The following is a 24452-nucleotide window of genomic DNA, read 5'->3' as shown; positions in this document are numbered from 1 at the left end:
AAGAAAATGCAGAAACGAGAAACTTGGGCTTTGGGTAGGGCAGGAGAATCGTGGAGCAGTAGCAGCAGATGACCATAGGGGTAGCTTTGATGAAGGTGACTGAAGATGGCTGAGATGCTTGCCAGGTGGAATTAACTAGACTTGAAATGAGGGTGTAAGACAATGCCCAGAGGTTCAGCATCCCCAGGACGCTCACAGTATCCAAGAACAGCAGCATGTCACTCTGGTTATGCGCACTGAACTTCTGAATCAGACGGTCTATTCCAGTCTTTAAGGGCCCCACATTCTCCACTCTGACTTCTGAGGCAGGAGAGGGAGAAGAAGAAGGAGAAGGAGAAGGAGGAGGAGGAGGAGGAGGAGGAGGAGGAGGAGGAGGAGGAGGAGAAGGAGAAGGAGAAGGAGAAGGAGAAGGAGAAGGAGAAGGAGAAGGAGAAGGAGAAGGAGAAGGAGAAGGAGAAGGAGAAGGAGAAGGAGAAGGAGAAGATATACACAGCTCAAAGTAAGCACTCAAAGACAGATGGAAACCATCAGAGCCTCTTTAAAGGAGAAAATCAATTCTAGGCTTTTGGTTTGAAAAAAATTTTTTTTGTAATTTTATGAGCGAGTTTACATGTATTTGTATTTATGCTGATTCAAAAATAAATTAAGTTTGGCTAGGCAATACAAAATAAGGAGTGATTTTTTTTTTTTAAAGTCCTTGCTGGTATGGTTTAATTTTTTTGTACCATCACCACCTAGTGGAGAAAACCTTGAACTTCAAAGAGCTAAGGTTTGAGAAGAAATGCAGGGAGGGGTATTATACTAGTTTTATTCCTCCTGTTCTCACAATGAACTTTGAGGTCATTTTCTTCCTTAATATTTGGAAATGGGGTCAGAAGTTAAGTAGCTTTACCAAGGGTCACAGTGTGACTCACTCAGTTCCAGATAACTTGAAATTAAATGTAGTTCATTTTCACCATATAGTCCATTCAAAGGGCTCAACTCTATTCTTGTCTTTGTAAGTTATGTATCTCAATATGGAGAATTCCCTTATTTATACGTGTGAACAAATGGCATGTGCAAAAGGACTAAGATGAAGATAGAGTAGAACACATAGTATGAACGAGACCCTGGCTTAAATCTCTATCACAAGGCAATGAAAGCAACAAAAAGGAACTAAAAGGGGGGGGGTGCCCAGAGACTGGACTCCCTTCCTTTATCCCTGAAACCCGACTTCTTCCTCTATGAACCCACGACTTGCTTCTCTTTGAATCTACTATTCTTGCATCTTAGGCATTGAGGGTTGGTCATGTGCACTGTATGTTCAGATCTGATTTCTGTGCCCAGAGATCCAGTCACTGTATGGATGCTAGCACTGCCTTGATTATTGAACCATCTCCTGTATCCGTGTTGTGTAAAGAATACTTCCCAGAGGCTGGAGAAATGGCTTAGTGGTTAAGAGCACTGACTGCTCTTCCAGAGGTCCTGAGTTCAATTCCCAGCAACCACACGGTGGCTCCCAGACATCTGTAATGGGATCTGATGCCCTCGTCTGGTGTGTCTGGAGAAAGCAACAGTGTACTCACATAAAATAAATACTTTTTGTTTTTTAAATGCTCCCCAATCATCTCTGATTGGGTAATAACAAGCTGACCAGCTTGTGGCTGGGCAGAGGAGATAGGAAGGCTGGACTATTGATCTCTGCCAGATAGAGAGAGAAGGAAGAGAGGGACAAGAAGACCAATGTTTGCCATGAGGTTGAGATGAAAGAGCAGACATAAGGACACACATGGACCAGAGTTAGCCAGGGGAAGACCAGATTGGCATGTTAACTGGGCATTTGTCTGGGTATTATCAGCCTTAGAGGGTTAGAATAGCCCAGACTGGTCCAGCTTAGGCTTGCAGCTTGTTATTAAACTTAATATGTCTTTGTGTCAGCTATTTGGGAACCAGAACGGGAACAGATGAGGTCTACACTTAGGTATGTAACAGAATTTGTAACTCTTGTCACATTAGCTATTGCCAGTTTACTTCATAGCATAAGATAACTAAACCTTCAGTGGGAAAACAGTAAATAAAAAGTTTCTACCGTAACTCACTGTATACTGTTGGGTGGTAAAGTAAATAAACACTCAAATTTTGACAAGACTCATAAGTCTTTGTTTCCCTTAACACATTTAATTTCTGATTATTAGCAATAATCAATTATAATAAAATTTTGATGTTTTTGGTAGCCCCCAGGTACAGGTTGAGAATTCCAGCCTTAGCAGCTTAACAAGTCACACTCCTCTCAATCGACCTATATGTATTTAAATATTTTAAAAGATGTATTACTTTTATATTTATGTTTTGCCTGCATGTATGACTGTGCATTACCTAGGTGTAGTGCCCCCCCGCCCCCAGAGGCCAGAATAAGGAGTCAGATCCTCTGAATTGGTGCTGCAAACTGAAAGAGGAACCTACAATAGCAGCAAGTGCTCTTAACTACTGAGCCACCTCTCCAGCCCCTTTTGCATCCTTCAAAGGAGTAACTTATAGAAAAGCATAATAAAATCATAAGCAGTAATACATAGATGTAGACTACCACACTAACTTTTAAAATTTGTTTTTCAAAAGTAAAAATACAATTTTGTATTATGTAGCCCTGGTTAACTTGGAACTCAATATGTAGACCACACTGGCCTCAAACTCTGAGATCCACCTGTCAGTGCCTCCTGAGTACTAGTATTAAAGGTACACAGCACTACACCCAGAGAATAATGTATAAATGCCTATGATACTCATTTCCTGCTCCTGTCTGCTGGAAATACCTTTAAGGGCTGCCTGCCATCATTTTGTTATGGGGATACAATGATGTTTTTCAGTTTACGACTATTATATCAGCTAGAGATAACTATTAAGCAAGTACTTTGGGCGACAGGTCCTAAAGTAAAATTAAGGGGCACAGGGGAGGGAATCCCTTTTATTGCATTTCTTTGAGCAGCCTTCTAAATTGAACTTTGTCTACCTGTGTAGCTCTTGTGTTTTTATGTCGAAGCCCTTTCTCCAGCTTCCTAGGCACTTCTGGGGTATTTCCACTTCGTTTTAGTTTTATTACAAATATTCTCCCTGATGACAGCATCTCTAGTTCCGCACCCAGAAGGCCAAAATCCTGGAAAGCCAGGTTCCCAAGTTCCCTCCGCTTGGGTTTTACTCGAAGGCGGTTGTTTCCGGTACCGAGCAGGCATGCGCACGCGCACCACGCCTGTCCAAGCAGCGCCACAGAAAGGCTCTTCCCAGGGACGGGAGAAGACGAGAGGCCCTGTTGTGACGGGGAACTACATTTCCCAAAGTTCAATGCGAGAAATTGCCGGCGGCGATTGGGGGCATCGGGTTGCGGAGTCTTCTGCCCGCTGTGGACTACACTTCCCGACACGACTCGCGAGGCGTTGCCAGCTGCGGGCCGAGGGCGAGTTGACGCGGGAGCTCAGGACGTGAGGCATGAGCGGCGCCCTCCCTCGGCCCGTGCGTGTCCTGCTCCCTACCCGCGCGAGGGTCGCGCGGCACCGGGCCTAGCGGCGGGCATCGGCGTTCTCAGGGGCAGGTGCAGCCGCACGGGCGCCAGGGAGGGCAGCTGCCACCATGGAGGTGAGCGGGCCGGAAGACGACCCCTTCCTGTCGCAGCTGCACCAGGTGCAGTGCCCAGTGTGCCAGCAGATGATGCCCGCCGCGCACATCAATTCGCACCTGGACCGCTGCCTACTGCTGCACCCTGCGGGGCACGCGGAGCCAGCGGCCGGCTCTCACCGCGCTGGGGAGCGGGCCAAGGGGCCCTCGCCACCCGGCGCCAAGAGGCGTCGACTGTCGGAGAGCTCGGCGCTGAAGCAGCCCGCCACCCCGACGGCGGCCGAAAGCAGCGAAGGCGAGGGCGAGGAGGGCGATGACGGCGGCGAGACCGAGAGCCGTGAGAGCTACGACGCACCGCCCACGCCCAGCGGTGCGCGCCTTATCCCGGACTTCCCGGTGGCCCGCTCCAGCAGCCCCTCCAGAAAGGGTATGGGGAAGAGACCAGCGGCTGCAGCCGCCGCAGGCAGTGCATCCCCGCGCAGCTGGGATGAGGCGGAGGCGCAGGAGGAGGAGGAGGCGGGGGTGGACGGTGATGGCGACGCGGACGTAGACGGTGAGGACGATCCCGGGCACTGGGATGCGGACGCCGCCGATGCCTCGTTCGGAGTCAGCGCGGGCCGCGCGCATCCCCGGGCGCTGGCGGCGGAGGAGATCCGACAGATGCTGGAGGGCAAGCCGCTGGCTGACAAGATGCGTCCGGACACGCTGCAGGACTACATCGGGCAGAGTAGGGCGGTAGGGCAGGAGACTCTGCTCCGCTCGCTACTGGAGGCCAATGAGATCCCTTCGCTCATCTTGTGGGGCCCGCCAGGTTGCGGTAAGGTGAGTGCTGCTCTTGCTGTTTTTGCCAAGGGTCGCGGAGGTATTCCGAGCCAGGTGCGGTCCTTAGAATTCTGGACCCCACCTCTGGAGAGGGAGGTCTGGGGGCGCGGTCCTGATGCGTGAGCCGAGTTTGTAATAAGCAAGCAAGCAAGCAAGCAAGCAAGCAAGCAAGCCAGCCGTTCCCCCAGATTCCCCAGACCCCTTGTTGGGCGTTTTTCAGAAGAAAATGCCCAAATTTCTTGGTTTATGCAGAGATGTGGACTGAGATTCGAGCTATCTTTGTGGTCATATCCATAATTTTTAGTGACCCAATTCCAAGCAGGGGGCATGCTGCAAACATTGGGGAAGAAACATTTTGTATGCTCTATTTGTTGTGGAAAAGTAATTAAATTTTTTCTATTATACTTGACCCCCTCTCCCACTAATTGGTTTATTCTAACCGGTTTTTGGAACTAATAGAAGTCTCTGTGATTCGTTTTCAACAGGCCTTTCCATAACTTTCTCATACCAAGTGCTGCTTGAGAAAAGCATCAATGTTCTGTCTTAACCACAGCCAGAGGAGATTGGTTAGAATACCGTGGGTTTAGAGAACAGGTCACTGGAAGAATATTTGAGAAAATGTGGTGAAGTGACAGTCCTGCTCATAGGATACCCGGACCGTCCGATGGACAGTCAAGAAAGGGCCCAGGATTATAAAGAGCTCTTCTCAATTGACGGTTCAGACTGCTTCATTCACAGACACATTCCTGATGCTTATCCTGTTTTCCTTTGCAGCTCCTCTCAGCCACACCTCTTTATTTGCTGGAATACATCATTCCTTTTGTGTCTGCTTGTACTCATGTTCTCTCTGGCCAAGCATAAATCACATGTACCCAGTTAACATTTTTTTATTTCTATAAGCCCAGGCCCTTGCACTCTACTCCACCATTGAGCTACACTTCCGGCTCTCAAAATAACATGCTGATTGCTTAGTGTGCTGATTGTTAGCATCTTGCCCCCTCCTCCCAGATTTAGTGGTAGTTACTCCATTTAGGGGTTCGGTCAGTAGCATTGGTAGTAATTCTGACATCTATGTTACGACATGGAAATAGTCAGCTATTGATGCTTGTAAGCTTTGAAAAGGTCTGCAGGGAAATGACTGGTGAGTCATGGAGAATTGAGTACAAGAGATTTACTGGGCCAAGGCTTCTCAGTGAGGCATGTGGTGATAGTTACAAGCCTATATGATGGGGGAGCCTAATTCCAAAAGGCACAAGTAAGCTGGGATTTATTACCAGGCCGCCAGTGTCTAGTAACACTCAACTGTACAATTTCCAGAAAATAAACTACTACCTTTCTATTCAGGGATAGTTGGTCATTCCGCAAGCAGCCTTCTCTTTCTCTCTCTCTTATTTTTTTCTTCCCATTTTTAATATTGAATTGCTAACAGTAGTAGTAGTGTCAAATACATATTTATTGAGCAGCTCTTAGGTGCCAGATATTGAATTAAGAGTTTTCTTGAGAGCCTGAAAGGTAGCTCAGTAGTTAAGAGCACAGACTACTCTGCCAGAGGACCCAGGTTCAATTCCTAGCACCCACATGGTGGCTCATAAGCACCTGTAACTGCAGTTCCAGGGGATCCAGTGCCACCTTCCAGGAGAGCTGACATCCTCTCTTCTGACCGTCCAGGGCAAGAGACACACACATAGTGTAGACATTCATGCTGGCAAAACACTCTTATGCATAAAACAAATTATTATTATTTTTTAAAAAGGTTTTCTTGAGTTTTTGTTTTCTAAGTACTAATAAGATCAAATTGCTTCTTTTAATTTCCTTGTAGAGTGGATGTGCAGAAGTGGCATGTAGCTGTCTCATATGCTAGCTGCTTTTTTCCCTCCGAAGCTGTTCATTTTGCTTTTCTCAGCTAATCTGCTGGCTTCCCATTTGAGCTTGGTTCTGGGATCAGCTCTTATCCTGGGGCCTTTAGCATTATACTCTTGGCCAAAGGAGAAAGAATTTTCTCTTTGGTGAGAGGTCACAGCTGTCACCCTGGCTTTGCTAAATCAAGACTTCTATTCTTTATGGGGATTCATAAGAGCTTAAAGAGTCCACCAATAAAGAATCAAAAGGAGTTAAGGGTGGAGGATGGTCAGAATTGGCCTAAGGTTTAACTATCTTCTGATTTTCATTGTAATGCTTACGTATCGTCTGTCTATGCTTCAGCACTCTTCCAGGTTCAGTGTACTTGGCTAAGTAGATATGATACTTACGGTACTTATACTTTTTGGTACCTATGCATACTGCCCAGTCTGACTAGGTTTTTAAACTTTGCTTATCTTTTTCTAGACCACCTTGGCTCACATCATAGCCAACAACAGCAAGAAGCACAGCATAAGGTTTGTGACATTATCTGCAACAAATGCCAAGACAAATGATGTGCGAGATGTCATAAAGCAGGCTCAGAATGAAAAGAGCTTTTTCAAAAGGAAAACCATCCTTTTTATTGATGAGATTCATCGCTTCAATAAATCTCAGCAGGTATATTAACTTTTTACTACTTTTAGATATTATATATGTAAGATAAGATACATAGAATGTAAGATCACTTTGTAAAGTATAAAGCAATATACAAATGCAACAAATGTTAACTCTCCTCAAGACACATAGGCTTGCCATCCATCCTCAACCCCCCCCTTACTCTCTCTTTTTTCTTTCTTTAAAGTATTTTTAGATGACAAGAGAATGCTTTCTCCCTCTGATAAATGAAATAATTGCCATATCTCTGAGCTGTCTGTAGAAGAAAAGGTTCTTTTGATCCATTTTCCAACTTTTAGAGCCTTTTAATCTAAAAAGATATTGTGACTAGTTGAACTCAATATAAAGATCATTATTTAAGGCTAGGGTATAAAGTACTTACCTAGCTTATAAAAACCCTGGATTCTAGTTCTGCCCTGCCCTCCAAAGTTCATGGTTTTATCTCTCCCCACTATTTTTATGTTCAAAATTATTTTCTGTTTTCTGTGCCAAGGTAAAAATTGTAAGATAATGCTCTGTTTATTTTCAACCCTTTAGAAAGAAAATGATAGTTGGTTTTTATAAGTAAAACTTCTGTTTTGAGTTACCTAAATAGAAAAAATATTTTCAGGCATACTTTTTTCTTTGATTTACATTCTTATAGCTTTTTACGTATAGGTAGAAATATTTCCCCAAACTAATAAACCTTTTTTCTCCAGATTTGAATCTCTGAGTATACCAACACTTTACTGTTCTGCCTGATTTTGGCTTAAATATGAGACCAGAGAGTTGGCATTTTCCCTTTAGACAATGCCTGCTGGCTGCACCTTCACCATTCGTTAAGAACAGTTATGTGATGATTGAAGTATGTAGGAGAAAGACATTTTAGAAATATTAACAATGACCTTCTGTAAAAAGCTGATGTTGCATATGTTCCCACTGTGTACTAGTTCATCAGTGGGTAGAAGGTACTTGTCTAGCAAAGAAGTAGTTTACCTTGAAACTGTTAGAATTGTTCTTGAGAAGTACCGTATTCTTCCAGCAAGAGACCAGAGTTAGACAGTGCCACCCAGATATGCACCTTACATATACTAACTAAGACAGAGACTCTTGAAATGGATGTGTCTAAACTGATGACTATCCTGAAAAGGTAAAATTAGACAATAAAGGAATAGATAGGCAACTTACGGAGGCTTCTGCACGTGGCTCTTGAGTGGAATCACTTTCTTTTCTTTTCCTCCCATGGTTAGGACACTTTCCTTCCTCACGTGGAGTGTGGGACAATCACGCTGATTGGTGCAACCACTGAGAACCCTTCGTTCCAAGTCAACGCCGCCCTTCTGAGCCGCTGTCGGGTAATCGTTCTTGAGAAGCTTCCAGTAGAGGCAATGGTGACGATTTTAATGAGAGCAATCAACTCACTGGGAATCCATGTCCTAGACTCCAGCCGTCCTACTGACCCTCTGAGCCACAGCAGCAACTGCAGCTCTGAGTGAGTAGATTGTGTGCAGCCCCTGGGTGCCCACACCTCCCTGGGAATCTCTTGGCAGAGGGCCAGAGAGGGCTGGGCCTTAGGCAGGGGAAGGGTGAGGCCAAGAGGAGCCATTGGTCTGCCTGTAAGGAAACTAAAGGAGGAGGAGAGTGTTTGCTTCTGCCTGCAGGACCTGTCTAAGGCTCCCTTTCCTTAAGGTGCATCTTGTGTCTACTGAGAGGTGTGTCTGCATCTCTGAGCGTTAACATTGCTTTGTTATTGTGGTGACCTGGGCATTTGCTTTTATGCTTCATGCTTTTTCCTCTCTCACTTATTTTAAAGGCTTAGAAAGACAATAGGAAGCCTTATTTAAAGGCTTTAAGCCACTCATTAAATAGAAGAAATAGATATATATACTTGTAGAATTAATTTACAAATGTTTGAAGATTTGTGTTAGATTCAGATTTCTTTTTGCCCCACAGTGTAATTTTCAAAGTATTGAGGAAAAGCTAATGTAATTCTACCCATACAATTACTTAAAACATTTTGTATATTCCAAAGCTCATTTCCATAAAAGTAAAGAAGTGATACTGAAAGTGACATGGTCTGAAAGTGACAGGCTGAAGAGACTGTCTCATTCCTTTTGTTGACTAACTCTGCATCGTGACCACCCGTAGCCTTTCTTGTGATTAATCCATTTGATTTCATGGGTCAAAGGTTTTTCTTTATTGTTAGAAATGTTGTTCTGAAGTCATTTGTTCATGTGCTGACTGAAATAATACAGTAGAACATCATGTGGTCTGAGGAGAAACCTTTGCCCACCTCCACATGCTGTAGACCAGACAGCTGCTTGTGCTTGCTCCAAGGCCAAGTTCTGGGGCCACTTTTCAGTGAGGATTAAAGTACAAGGCATAGTTGTACCCTCAGTTTTAGGTTTCAACAGTTTCTCCCTGTGTTTCTGCATTCTCCCATTTGCTTCTGTCATATATTTGGGAAGAACACTACCACCATGTCTCATTAAAAAAAAAAAAAGCCTTAAAATATTTGGATCTTTGGGCAGAATGAAGTTGCTTCATTGTAGAGTACAGTTATGGAATGGCTATTAGAAGTTGGCCAGAAAAAAGTTTGGGACCTGCTGTTATCTGACCATTGTTGTCTTATCAGGGGCCCTTGTGGGCTGGGTCTCAGGTCATTGTATCTACTATAGTCTTTTCTCTGTCTCTTTAGAGGGTTAGTTCAAGGACCCCTCCCAAGTAAATGTGTAGGTACTAATGTACTCTCTGTAAAAAGATGCAGTGCTTGCATTAAATCTATACATTCTCCCATATACCTCAAATTCTGATTAGACTGTTTTTTAGTTTTTTTTTTTTTTTTAAAGATTTATTTATTTATTATATTTAAGTACACTGTAGCTGTCCTTAGACACTCCAGAAGAGGGAGCCAGATCTCGTTAAGGATGGTTGTGAGCCACCATGTGGTTGCTGGGATTTGAACTCTGGACCTCTGGAAGAGCAGTCGGGTGCTCTTACCCACTGAGCCATCTCACCAGCCCTGTTTTTTAGTTTTTAACTTTTTTATTTTTTTGCTGTCAATTCAATACCTTGTTCATGACAAATGTTTTATTACTGAACTGTGCTTCCACCCCCCCCCCCCCTAAAGTACAATGCCTGATATGATACAAATGCTATACAGATAGCTGTTACTCTCTGTTGTTTAGGGAATAGGGGCAAGGAGAAAAGATCTGCACATGTTTAGTAAAACACACTTTACAAAGCTTTTTTTTTTTTGTTTCTGTCAAAGACTGATAGAATTTTAGGCTGTAGAGAATCCATGGGTCAGGTATAGACTCATGTCAGCCTGTGGTAAAGGCAAATTGAAAAGAGAAAAGCAAGCCAGGCAGTGGTGGCGCACACCTTTAATCCCAGCACTTGGGAGGCAGAGGCAGGCAGATTTCTGAGTTCGAGGTCAGCCTGGTCTACAAAGTGAGTTCCAGGATAGCCAGGGCTACACAGAGAAACCCTGTCTCGGAAAAAAAAAATACAATGAGAGAGAGAGAGAGAGAGAGAGAGAGAGAGAGAGAGAGAGAGAGCAAAGAAGAAAAAAGAAGAAAATTGCCTAAGCTTTAGGAAACTTTTTATCCTATATGTTACTTGTAATGTGTCTATAAGTTTATGTCCTGCATATTTAGGGTCATTTTTATTTCCTGCCATTTCCAGGGTCTGAGTTATCCATGTGCTTCGAGGCTTCTCATTACTGCTCTGTCATGATTGCACTGAGGTCAGTAGAACTGTGGACCTCACCTTCATGCAGAAGGTTTCTGTGCTTTAAGAGATTCCCAGATGATCTGCAGGCACATAAAGTCTGAGGAGATTCAGTAGAAGAAGTAAGACTTCATATAGATACAGACCTGCTAAAATGGCGTTGCCGTCAGTGCAAACCTCCCATATCCAACATGGCTTACTGTTGTCAGTTGTTTAGAGCTGGTCCTAGTTATGGCTTCTTTTCATTCTTGCTTGCTTCTTCTGTCCTCCTCCTTCCTGGGTATGCTAAGAAAATGGGAAGTTGTCCTTGTTTCTATACCCATCACCGATCAGTCTTATCTTACGTGCTTGGTGATTGGTTAGAGCCTGAATAAATCGTAGCTTCCAATGTGAAAACCTTGGTTTAATTCTTCAGGACTGTCCTTCAGGTATGAGAACCTTTTTTCTTTGGTAAAGTATCCCTTTTTCACAGTAAAGTATTAACCTTAGCACAATTGATGACTGAATGGCTAGCATTCCTGACAAGAAGTTAGGAGATGTCATAGATCACAGAAAAACAAACACTTTCTAGGTGACTTCCTGAAAGAAGTAGCTGCCACCTCAATTGCCAAGAATAATTTTTGACTTTCAGTTTTTGTGGATAAAGTATTACTTTCAAATCACTATTTACTAGTGTCAACTGTGTGTTCATTCTTACACATATTAATCAGGTTGGTTACACTGATCTAGGTAGAAGAAAAGACTCAGCTCCCAGTCATTGACTCCTCTCTGGGAATACTGTGCATCCATTTGACGTGATATATTTTGATGCTTTAGGTAGAAACTAGAACATGCACAGAGAATTCTAGACTGTTGAAGGCCGTGTATGAGGTGGCAGGTATGGCATCTAAGAGTACTCCAGGTAATGCTTTATGCCACTTGATTGCATTTGCAAATCCGAGTTCACACACACACACACACACACACACACACACACACACACACACACACAGTATCTCCATTGCAGCAGCACAGAAGTATTCAGTTTCTTGCTTGTTTTGGTGCTGGGGTTCATATCCAGGTCTTTTCAGTTGCTCAGCCACTAAGCTCCACCTATCGCCAACCCAGCCTGTGTGCTTTTGAAAAGAAAATTCCTTAGGCCTTTAATCTCTGCATTCCTGAGGCATTAAAAGTCCTACATATGCTAGGTATTGGCTGCTGGGTTTTGTGCATGTTGAAAAGTACATTTCTGTGCTTGTAGAGAGCATGAAGTGTGATAAGAGCCAGACGAGCAAAGAGCTCGTAGTATTCCGCTCTGGGCGTCTGTACAAGAGAGCTCCTTAAACTTGGTATACAAGAGAGCCTTTTCTTCAAGAACTTGTCTGACTCCAAGTATATAAGAGAGGTATAGAAGTCAGACTTTGATGGGTGATGATTCATAAAGTGATGATGATGATGTTTTTGTTTTTCGAGACAAGAGTTTCTCTGTGCAGTCCTGGCTGTCCTGGAACTCACTCTGTAGACCAGGCTGGCCTTGAATTTCAAGATCCACCTGCCCCTGCCTCCCAAGTCCTGGGATTAAAGGTATTCACTACCCCTGCCTGGCTAAAATTATTTCAAAATAGTTATTTAGTATACATGTAATTTTTTTCACTAAAGATGAAACTTATTTGCTTAATAATGAGATGAATGTAGTTGTTTGTTTAAGACAATACAAAGGATACACACTGATTAGAACTTAAATACTGATGAATGACAATAGAAAAATATTACAAGTCTTTATTGTCCTGGGACTGGGGATGTAGCTCAGTTGGTAGAATGCTTTTCTAGCATGCCTGAAGTCCTGGGTTTGATTCCCAGCACTGAAAAAACTGGGCATGGTCATATATGCCTATATTCCAGCACTCAGAAGTAGAGGAAAGATGATGTAAAGTTTAAGGTCATTCTGGGGTTTATAGTTCAAACCAGGTGTCTTGAGTCCAGGTAGACAGCGTAAGTGACATGTGTCACTTAAGTGCATCTTTACAAAGACTTCATTTCAGCTCTTGCTTTGTTTTATTCAGTGAGCTAGGCTGGCTTCTTTGGTTCTCCCATGAAATTACAAATAATTTTACTTTTCAGTATCATGTGTTGAGTAAAACCCCAAAACTAATGTGTGAAAGAGTTCAGGCCTCTTGAAGAGACCACGGAGTTTCCTGTGTTCTGCTTAGGTTAAAGCTTTTTCTCCAGTTGGAGAAGCTAGGTCCTAAGTCTTTTACCTCTGTATCTTGTTAACCAAAAATACATTTTCAAATGCATTTGCTTTGGCCAATTTTTCCTTATTACAGAAGCTTTTATATCTTTGTTGTTGTCATTTGTTGTTGCTATTTTTGTTTTTTGTTTTTTTAAAGAAAGATCTCACTGTGTTACCCTGGCTGTCCTGGTACTTGCTTTGTAGGCCAGGCTGGCCTGGAACTCAAGACTACCTGCCTCTTCCTCCTGGGTTTAAATTCAGGGGCTACCACACCTGGTCATATTACTTATTTATTTTGTTTTTCATTTATTTTGCATGTGGATTTTGGTGCATGTACGCCATGTAACACATGTGGAGGTCAGAGGACAGCTTACGTATTAATTGGTTCACTCCTTTTACCATGTGAGTTCTGGGAATCGAATTCAGGCTTAGCAGCAAGTGCATTTACCCACTAAGGCATCCTGCCAGTTCCCGTTTATGACCTCATCACAGTGTAGTTTGCTATTTGTTATTTTATTTATTTTGGTCAGTCTAGTTCCAAAGTAGATTTTACTCTCAATTAATTTTCTTTAACTTTTGAAGTTTCTTTCCAAATTGAAGCACTCCCCACTCTTGTGCATGTGCATATACATATGCATGTGGGTAGGAAGGACAGACTTCTGAGAATCAGTTCTCCCCTTCTATGTGGGTTCTAAGGATTGAGCTCAGATTGGCTTAGCAGCAAGCACATGTGCTCACTGAGCCATCTCACTGGCTCCTATTTTATCATAGTATGAATTATTTCCTCCTTCATTCAATTACAAGACATTTTAGTTTTAAATTTCAGTATTTTTAAAGTTTTTTTTTTTATTATTAATAGTATCAGTGTGTCACTTTGTGTGCTTGTGCAGTGTGTGGGTATGTGAGTGCTGGAAGAGGTCAGTTAGAACCAGTTGTTGGAGTCCTTAGAACCAGGAGTCAAAGATGGTTGTGAGCTGCACCACGTTGGTTCTAGGAACTGAACTTGGGTCTTCTACAAGAGTATTACATGCTCTTACTCACTGAGTCTTCTTTCTAACCCTAATTTTTTATTAGTGTGTGAGTGTGTGTGTGTGTGTGTGTGTGTGTGTGTGTGTGTGAATGAATGAGTACATTTGTATCATGCAGCATATGGGAGATCAGACAACAGTTTTGTGAAGTTGGTTCTTTCTTTATGTAGGTTCTCAGAATTGATATCAGGTCTCCAGGCTTGCACACTGTCCACCTTTACCTGCTGAGCTATCTTCACTGCTCCCAGAGTATTTTAATGCACTTCATGTAATTACTCGTCACAGCCTTTAAAAGCAGGAGTTCGGGACATAACGGAGTGGTGGGTAGAACCTTGGAAATTCCTGCCTGGTGTTCTTAAGTGGGGATTATCATCCATGCTTTGCTTATGCCCATTGAGTGCCATCAGCACAGCCCCTCTTACTATTTGGACAGAGTTGCTGACAGATTTATTCTGTTTTTAAAATACTCTGACAGGGGTAAAGTTGCAAGTATGAATCATATAAAGGAAAGAAGGAGTGGTGGCTCTGTGACTGCAAACTGCATTAGAACTTGTAATGACAGCTAGCTGGATTAGCTCCATAGCCAAACTCTGGGTGCAATATAGACAGCAATTGAGGAAGATACTGGGCATCAACCTCATACCTCCTCATGTATCAGTACACACACACGCACACACACACTACACACACACTACACACAGTGGTTAAGAGTTTAATGTTTAAGGGAGTGGCTAATTTTCTCAAGAGAATAAACCCCATGTCCACTCTTGAGGTTCTAGTCACAGTGTGCTATTTATAAATCTTTGAAGCACACACTTATGGAAGGGACATATACTACAGTGCTAATTTTAAAGACCAGCATTGTGTGCTTCTATCTTTTGATTTTTTTTTTTTTTTGTAGGTTCAATATAACATGTATTTGCTTTAGAAATGAGGTCTGAGCAGCTATTTATTTGAAGAGCATAAAACTATACAGTATGATCCCAGTGGTGTTTTAAAAATTAGCTACACTGTTCATGGTTGGTTGAATCATAAAGGAAAATTAACAAATGACAATGTAGGTGTTATTTCTGGTTGATAGAAATAGGAATTTTGTTTTCTAATGCTTTATTTTTTTAAGAAAAGAGTGTCTTGCCATGAGATGGTAAGAAAGCCAAACTAGCCCACTCATTAAACAAATTTTGAATGCCTGTTATCTACCAGGCATTGGAACTACCACAGAAGGATAGACCTCCCACCTCTGCCTTTGTGCTATCTTTGTAGGATAATAAAAACAATTTCAAAATGACATTCTCAAATACTGCACTGAGTGTTTACTGGGGTCTCTAAGATGAGAACGGTGGTTAACAGCACACTTCATGGTTTAGGGCTCACAGTTTTCGTATTGAGAGGAGGCTTTCCTCAGAGACAAAAGATGTTGCTTTCATTAGTTCCAAGGCAAACTGGAGGTGTTCAGGCAGTTTTGTTTCTTCCATCGCCTTCCTCCCTGGCATGCCCTTCTCGCTCAGGTGACCCTTTGGTTCTGGTCCTTTCTCTGCACATTTTGTTCAGTATGTGTCTTTTGATTTTCTTTTAATTCATCTTCAAGAAAATCCCATCTCTAGTTGATAATTGTTTCCTAGGCTCTACAGAATGCTAATGGTCTAGTCTAGATGTCTGGTGAATCTTCTGGTGAAGTGTCTGCTGGTTGGAGCTGCCATTAGAAAGGAAAAAGGCCATTCACCAGAGCTGTGAGGCTCAGGTGGTCCTCAGGAGTCTGTGAAGAAAGCAGTGTTAGAAAGTTACATGATGAGAACTGTAGTGTCCTTGCATTTTTGTCAACCTACACACTGGAGTCATTTGGAAAGAGAGAACTTCAATGGAAATAATGCCTGCATCCACATTGCCTCTAGGCAAGTCTGTATTTTCTTAGTTAATGATAGATGTAGGAGGGCCCAGTCCATGGGAGGCGATGGTACACCTGGGCAGTTGGTGCTCAGTTGTATAAGAAAGCAGACTGAGGAAACCATGGAGAACAAGCCAGTAAGCAGCCTTCCTCCATGGCTGCTGTTTCAGTTCCTGCCTTGCGTTGCTGCCCTGACTTCCTGCAGTGATGGACTGTTACTTATAACTGTAAGATGAAATAAACCCTTTCCTTCTGCTTTTGTTCATAGTGTTTAATCAAAGCAATAAGAACCCTAAGACACAGAATGAATAATTAGAAATCTAGGACAACTTAAGTAAAGAAAAAATGTCATGTTTAAGAATTATTACCATACAAAGGATTAAGTTTCATCATGGCTTTTTTTTTTTTTCCAAATAAAATTTGGTGTGTTACTGTTGTTTCTAGTTCTCCCATCTCCCTCTTCTGAGGCTGCTTTTGAAACATTAGCCATTACTTTTGTGGGTGGGTAGGTAGTAACAAACACTATGCCAACTCCAGCAGACAGCTGGATCCTCTCCCCTTCAAGATGCTTTCTAGCCCAGCCTAGTTCACTGTTTCCCAGGTAGCTGGATTGGACATCTGTGACCAGGACTCATTGTTACCATAAATAGTTTTAACTGAAGACTGGAAATGACGTGAATGAGCTATAAATTTAAAAAAAATATATTTTTCCTACAAAAAATACAACTAGTCACTCAATCAAAAATGTCCTAAATAACATGTGTTAGATGGTTGACTAGGTTGGGGAGAAAAATTTTATTAAATCAGGCTTTAAAGGTAATCATAGTTTGACCTTCTTTATGAAGGTCTAAACTTAGAAGTGATTGTGTCTAGATAGTATAACAGAAATCCCTAAGTCCACTGCTGGGAATCAGGTAGGAAGATTGCTAAGTTAAGGGTGTATTCATTGGTCTTCTAAGAGAGACTATGCCTCAAAACCAACCAACCAAACAAACAAACCAAAACCCAGAAAAATATGTAAATGAATAGATGTTATTGTGAAAATCAGTCCTAAAACGTTAGGTGACTTACTCAAGTTCTGAGAGAGCCCTCTAATCAGTTTCTAGGATAGTGCGAAGTACCAGATGCTCTTTATTACACTGGGAAGATTTTATATGATTAATACCCACAGAAAGTGGCATACTGCCATCCAAGAACGCCATGGCCCAAATTCCAAAGACCTGTTGTTCCTTGGTCTGCTGTGCCAGAGTAATTGAGATCCTTGTTTGTTTGCAAGATGAGGGATTTGGGCTTTCTGATTAAAGACATGTGATGCTGTCTTTACCCCATGTAGAAGGTGATCCGAATATTCCTGTGTCATCAGATGTGGATTACCCTTGACATACATAGGCTTTCTATACACTATGGTGACATGCTAGCATGTCTAGTAGTTTTCATGATTTATAGGCTAGAAGCAGACAGCCCACTTGTCAACAGTGACTTTTCATAACATTTGCTGTCTTGCTTTGTACAAGTCTGTATAGATTAACTTGTACAATGAGGTCCTGTGTGGTTCATAGATAGACTGTGACAGCCTCAGCTTGTGAGATAGAGTGAGATACCCTATAGATCATGTCTGGTAAAGTGTAGTGACATTCCCTTAGGAATTAGGAAACTTGGTCAATTCTTAGTCTAAATAACGCTTAATTATTTATGTTAACAATATGAATTCAGAATAAATATTAGAACCTTTGAACCAGAATGTTTTACTGAAGTTAAAATTAAATTAAGATGTGCTGCAAATGAGAAGTTGAGCCTTGAATGTGTTGGTAATGAACACGGGTTTCTATTGCAGGCCCTCTGTCTTCATAGAAGATAAAGCAGTGGACACTCTGGCTTACCTCAGTGATGGTGATGCCCGGACGGGCTTGAATGGACTGCAGCTGGCAGTGCTGGCCAGGTTAAGCTCTAGGAAGATGTTCTGTAAGAAGAGCAGTCAAACCTATTCTCCTAGTCGAGTTCTGATCACTGAGAATGACGTGAAAGAAGGCCTACAGCGGTCCCACATTTTATATGACCGTGCAGGTGAGGAATTGAACGATGGGAAAAGTAGAGGTGCAGGGACAAATGTGCCCACAGCTCTTTCCACCCTCTGACCTTCAGCCAGGTCCAAAGCATGCTCCAGATGCTCAGTTTGATCTGCATATTATAATGGAAGTAAGCCTCCTACACAGGACTGAAGACAGGCATAAAACAAGCTGTCTTGATAAAAATCAAGAAGAGCTTGGGAGTTTGAAATAGGACGCTTCTCCTTCATCTTGTAAGGTGGTTAGATGTAGATTTCCCCTTGTTGTCTGATAGCACCTAGGAGAACATGGCAGTTTGAAAGCCATGAATTCAGTTGACAGTGATTCTTGTGATCACTAACAAAGTCAGTGAGGCAGAAAAGATTGGTTTGTTTGAGAGTTAAAAATCCTCCATTTTTAATATTAAAGATGAGTTTACAAGGATTTTGATAGTTTGGTTTTATAGTAGCTTTGAAAATTTTAATTTTGCAGTATGTGCTAGGTGTTTGCACAGAAACATGTTTATAGATGGCAGATATTCCAGCTCTTATTAAATCTGTGATCTGGTAATATTAAATATCATAAGCACAGCATATTTGTAACTTCTCATTAAAGGTAGAGATGAAGATGGCTTATTGTAGATTAAGCTGAACTCTATTCTAGAACATTTGTGTGACTCTGAATAGTATCATATTGCATAACTATGGAGTGGAGTTTCCATGCCTTTAAAAGTCCTGCCAGAAAAAGGAGCTGATAATTGAACCTTCCAGGGCTCACATTGACTGTGCCTCCATTCTGGTATTTCTTAATGATGAGAGTTCTCCTTATAGGAGAGAGAATTGGAGGGTGGGGCTGTAGAATGACCCTGGTCCTAGTCACTGCTTTTCATGAGTGAACTGGCTGGCCATACATCCTGAGTGACCAAAGCATCCCTAGCTGATAATACTGTAATGTAAATAGTGTTGACACATTGGTCACCCCTGTCCTATCTATGTTGTGCTGAGTGTGTGCCCCAGCCAGTGGCCTTTTTGCATGCTCTCTCTTGAATATCTTGCCCTTGAAAAGCCTGGGAAGTAAAATACTAGGCATAGTACCCTACTTTGCTTTAAGCCAAATACTAACTCGAGATAAAAGCAAACTGCACATTTTTCAGAAGTGAGCAGCTTCTCACCCACCTGTTTCTTTTTCCGGAGGTCCAGTGCAGTGGTCTTTACCTCCCCTTGTGAGCAGCTCAGAAGACCCTTTCCTTTGACTGTTTCATATTTATCAGGTCACTAGTCACAATCCATAGGACATTTATGAGTGATCTTTTGAGTTTTTTTTCTTTAGATTTCCCAAACAACCTTATAAGGTAGCTTATTAATACCATCCCTACTTTATATAAAACTCACCTCAGTTCACAAAGCATGTGCTAAAACTGATTCTAAAATTCACCTTTATTGGGGTCTGGTAAGATGGCTCAGCAGTTAAGAGCACTGACTGCTCTTCTGGAAGTCGTGAGTTCAAATCCCAGTGACCACATGGTGGCTCACAACCATCCGTAATGAGAAACAAATAAAAAACCATGGGCCAGAGTGAGCAGGGCCGGGAGCAAGAGGGAGAAGGGAAGGGGAAAAAAATCACCTTTGTCTACTTCCTGAGAAGATGTGCTGCCTCACTGCCTGCATATACCCCATGCCTACCTCCTGGAGTCACTAAGTCACTCTACCCAGACATGTTACTGAGAAGAGACACTTGGAGATTTTCAGCCCTAGGGAGCTCTATACGTGGGGCACCTTCTTACTAGCCCTTTGCTGTTCCAGGAGGAGCTGACGACAGTGGAAGTTCCTTGGCTTGGGGAGGACCCATGTGTCATACCTCCTATGTTAATGTGCTTGCACTGCCCATCCATACCACCATGTCTGTGCCACAGGGGATCATCAGACACACATAAATATAACTCACATTCTCAAGAAATAAACTTTTACAGACTGCTCCAGAAACAAGAATTGTAGAACTGTTGCCCTATAAATGTGTTAGCTTAGACTCTTAGAGTTTTTTTATAACCCCGATTTGACAAAAACAAACAAAAAACTACCATTAGAGGCTTTGTTATTATTAATCTCGTTTAATGTCACGAACTACACAGTTGCCCCCTACTAGGATCCAGTAAGGTGGTTCAGATGTTCAGTGAAGGTATTTCTGGATGAGAACAAATGGTCTCCCCTGCATTGATCTCATGCTTTTAGGTTAATAATATGAACTCTTTAATTCTCAAGCTGCATGTAGTAAAAGCAAAAGTAAATTATTATTTCTGTAGGCTAGACATTAACATTAACAGGTTTAGTTCTTCTAAACTGTTTGCTCTATACAAGGCCCATGTGTTTAAAACAACCACATTTTACCTAGTGGGAATCCCAAGGCATGGAGAACTTGCTAAAGTCTGCATTGCTAGTGAGTTTGAGGTTCAAGTCCAAACTGCCTCAGGCTAGAACCTGTGGTACAGTTCACTGTAAGTCAGTAAAGATGAGTGACCTGTGTTAGAGAGTATAGGGTTAACAGGTATGAAGGACTAGAGGTGGTTGCCTATCCCTCCCCAACTGTATGCTCTGTTCTCTTGAGAGATCAGGGTTCAGAGTGCCCAAACCAAAGAGGCCAAACAGGGATTAACGCCATGTAGAAAACTCAGGACACTTCCAGCCAGGGACCATGGCTCACTTTAGTAGAGAAGCCCCAGTCAGGGGACATTGCTTATTCATAAAATTTAATAATTAGATTCATGCCTTTGACCTGGCCTGAATTTCCTTAGGAATTGAAGTTTGGAGGCCCTGCAAACTTAGATACTTACCCTTTGGTAGACCAGATTCTTGTCACTCTATTTGAAGAGCAAATGTCATCTTAGCAGCTGCTGGGATTTGTTCCTGGAGCCAGAGTGCCCTGCCCACCAGAACACTGTCACATTGTTGATGTAGCTCATGATGTCTTCAGAACAGGTGCTTCTCTGGAAGGACTTAGGACCAGAGGACTTTGCCTTCTCAGCTGTCATGTTCTTAAACTTCCATGAGAGAATGGTCAAAAGACATGGACATGTGTAAAGAGTGCTGCTTATTTTTGATAACTGTTCAGCTATTATTCCATTATTAAGTGTTTTTTCTAACGTACATTTTGCTAATCCGTTTGCTTGTGAATCTAGGACTAAAGATGAACTAAGGCCAAATGGTGAGGACGGGGCCACAGTGCTTTGAGGCTAAGAGCCATTATTTCATTTGCCAATACCCTAAGATCCTGCTTTACAAATGTCCCCACAGTCTATGGTGTAATGACCATGGTCTTCACATACCAAGGTCTCAACTGGCAATGACACTGAGGAACAAATGAGCTCTATCAGCTGTCCTTCCCACTTTCTCTCAACCCTGATGACCATGACCAGGCCAGTCTGTTTCACTCAGATAGATTCTGTGTGGGCAGAAGATGGAACCAGGACATGAGAATCTCTCTCCCACCTCTCTTCTATCTGACAATCCACTGTGATAGAGATCACCCTTAAGAGAGCCTGTCCTCTCCATTCCCTTTGCCAGCCTCTATGTCTAAGTATCCGCAGTGTGTATAACCATCAGGAGTTTCTCCTCTGAGTAGGACTGCAGTGAAACAGGCCTGGAGCCCTGAGTGAGCTCTGCGGCTTATCCAGGTTTTACTCCACTGAGTGTGGCTGGAGGGCAGCTGTCATGCCTGCCTTCCCCAGCACAACTGGGGCCTGTTTTAGTGCTGCTTTGTAGTCGTGTAGGCATACAAGGCAGACACGTGACTGTTGTTCTGGTGTATAGGAGAAGAGCACTACAACTGCATCTCTGCCCTACACAAGGCTATGCGTGGCTCTGACCAGAATGCTTCCCTGTATTGGCTGGCCCGGATGCTTGAAGGAGGGGAGGACCCGCTCTATGTGGCCAGGAGGCTGGTAAGGTTTGCCAGCGAGGACATCGGTGAGTGGAGGAGAGTCTGTGTGGGGGTGGGGGTTCTGAGAGGGGGTGTGCTTACTCTAGTGTCGAGTCATGCAGAATAGGTAGGAAAAGAAAGACTTATTCTGAGCTCAGTGGTCTGTTGCTCCATGTGCATGTGTCTGACTATTTACAGAGTCACTGTTATGATCTCAAGATCATTCAAAATACCGATGTGTAAGAGAGAGTTTAGGTTTGCTCTGTAGCCAGATGTTAAGGTTTTTATTCGTTAGTTCTCAAGGTAGAAATGGGAGGTTCTGGACACCATTCAAGACAGAACAGAAAAGTTTTCATTTTCTTACTATAGATACTGTGCTTTCATCCATCCATTCTTATGAATGCCTTCATGGCTTTGAACTTTGTGTCTGTCATGTTTATCAGTCTCTTGTTTTTCCTACTGGAATATATTTTTCCACAAGAGGCCATTTTGACACCAACAGTAACTCAATAAACAGTAACAACGACTATAAATGTAATGTGATTGGAGATCAGAGATAAATTGAAATAGTTGTGCTGGGTATTTTATCCCTAAGTCTGCATGCAGTAGTGGTTGCTGTTTACAACAGCACACTGACAGGTCGGAACAAGGGTATCTATCGTGTGACTTCAACTTCGCTTTGTCTCTTGTTGTATGATAGGCCTGGCAGATCCATCAGCATTAGCACAAGCAGTTGCTGCCTACCAAGGCTGTCACTTTATAGGCATGCCCGAGTGTGAGGTAAGATACCAGCTCAGTTCTTTGCAAATCTTCTTTATTCTGTGCCCTGTCTTTTGTGGGTTTGAATATGTCTTGCCGTCATCACAGGTGTGTTAGGTCCACTGAACAAGCTGCTCAGTTTTGAACTTTGTTATGTAGATCTTAGCCTCCTAGAGAGATGAGAGCTTCCCTGTCTCATCTGGTTGTGGTTTGGTTTTGGTTTTATAATATTGGGGCTTGAAAGCAGAGCTCACATGTACTAGTTAAGTCCTCCATCACAGTACTATCCACAGCCCTGTTTTAACTTTTTAAACAGTCTTATGGGTTGTTCAAAATAGTCCTTAACCCATTCTTTAGCCCCCAGGCAGGCCTTGAAGTTAGAACTTCCTGCCTCAGCCTCCTGAGTTACTGAAATTATAGGATTGTCAGAACAAGCATGCTTTCACACCATCTTTAACTTTCTGGGAACAGGAAGCAGTGGGTTCACCTCCATGCCGGACAGCTTCCTAGTCATCTGCTTTATGAACCAGGGCTTAAGAAATATTTGATTTAGTGAGAAGGTCATACCTTAAATGAGAACTACTGATTAAGTTCTGCTCTCACCATGTAAGACTTTCTCCATTGTTACTAATTGTCCAGACTAAGTGAAAAGTGGACTATAAAAATTAACTTAGAAAACAAGCAAGCATGGGAATCAATTAAGAGTTAACTAGGAGGAACCATAAAGTGCTCTGCCAAACAGAAACTGTGCCATCTTCCTGGTGACATGTGCCCTTCTGTGTCCTAGGTGCTTCTGGCCCAGTGTGTGGTCTATTTTGCCAGAGCTCCAAAGTCCATTGAGGTGTACAGTGCCTATAACAATGTAAAAGCCTGTCTGCGGAGTCACCAGGGGCCCCTGCCTCCTGTACCCCTGCACCTGAGGAATGCGCCCACCAGGCTGATGAAGGATTTGGGCTATGGCAAAGGGTACAAGTACAACCCCATGTACAGTGAGCCTGTGGACCAGGACTACCTGCCTGAGGAACTGAGAGGAGTTGACTTCTTCAAGCAGAGGCGGTGTTGACTCTTGGGCCATGAGTAGGATGCTTGTATCTTGAGGAAGGCCAAAAGTCACTGGATCTTGGAGTTGGTTGCCTGGGGAAAGTTAAAAATAGACCAACATTTTGTGCCAGAAATTAAGGGTTCCATAGATGGAGGTGGTTACTTCAGCTAAATGTGTACCATTGAAATTGTGTTCATTTGCACCCTGTGCAATGATTATGCTTATGAAAATACCTGGCAGCTTTGTGCAATTAAGTAATGTTATAAGGAATTATCTATTTTGTCATAGTATTTAAGTCATAATGTCATTTCAAAATTCTGTTCTGTAGGCTTTTTTTCTTTTAAAAAATGTATATTCTGGGTAGTTACAATTGGTACAAGAAAATGTAATTGTGATTTAATACTGCATAGTGATTTGGGTATTTTTTTTATATGCAAAGGTCTTATGAGCCAATAAAACTATTTCAAAGTACTCTTCAGTTCTTCAGTGGTCCTCCTTTTGGGGATGGTGGCACCAGTGTCTGCCACCATTACTTCCCAGGAATGAGAGACAGAGAATGAGCAAACACCATCGGTGAGAAGATTGGAAAGGTAGGGGCTTTTTCTGAAAATGAGTCGTCCCCATTCCCCCCCCCCCACCCCCACTGGAGGACCTCACTTTGTAGCCCAGACTGCACTTGAACTTGTGGCCCTTTCTATTCACCTCTTTGGTGTTGGGATCATACAGGAGTATGCCACTACACTCAGCTCATTTTATTTTTTAAAGGACTACACCCGTACAGTTTATGTGGCCTGTGAGAAACTCTAACATTCCTAGCACATTCTGCCCCAAGCCCAGTAGGCCTTATTTACCTGTAGCCCTGTTTTTTTGTTTTTTGGTTTTTTTTTTTGTTTGTTTGTTTGTTTCTCTGTATAGCCCTGGCTGTCCTGGAACTCAC

At 42.6% G+C, this 24452-nt stretch overlaps 1 protein-coding gene across 1 annotated transcript; it reads left to right on the top strand.

The window, feature by feature from the left end:
- Positions 1-3299: 3299 nt before the first annotated feature.
- On the top strand, positions 3300-23986 carry Wrnip1 (WRN helicase interacting protein 1). Its single transcript, XM_021180051.3, has 7 exons — positions 3300-4407; positions 6733-6924; positions 8151-8392; positions 17592-17821; positions 21606-21761; positions 22415-22494; positions 23261-23986. The coding sequence occupies exons 1-7, from the start codon at positions 3601-3603 to the stop codon at positions 23534-23536; spliced, it is 1983 nt and encodes a 660-aa protein (XP_021035710.1). The 5' UTR covers positions 3300-3600; the 3' UTR covers positions 23537-23986.
- Positions 23987-24452: the final 466 nt, after the last annotated feature.

The sequence above is a fragment of the Mus caroli genome, unplaced genomic scaffold (genome assembly GCF_978045245.1).
Source record: "Mus caroli unplaced genomic scaffold, Mus_caroli_1 scaffold_15, whole genome shotgun sequence".
Taxonomy (NCBI): domain Eukaryota; kingdom Metazoa; phylum Chordata; class Mammalia; order Rodentia; family Muridae; genus Mus; species Mus caroli.
The sequence above is the reverse complement of the archived record's forward strand: the minus strand, read 5'-3'. Positions and strand labels throughout refer to the sequence as shown.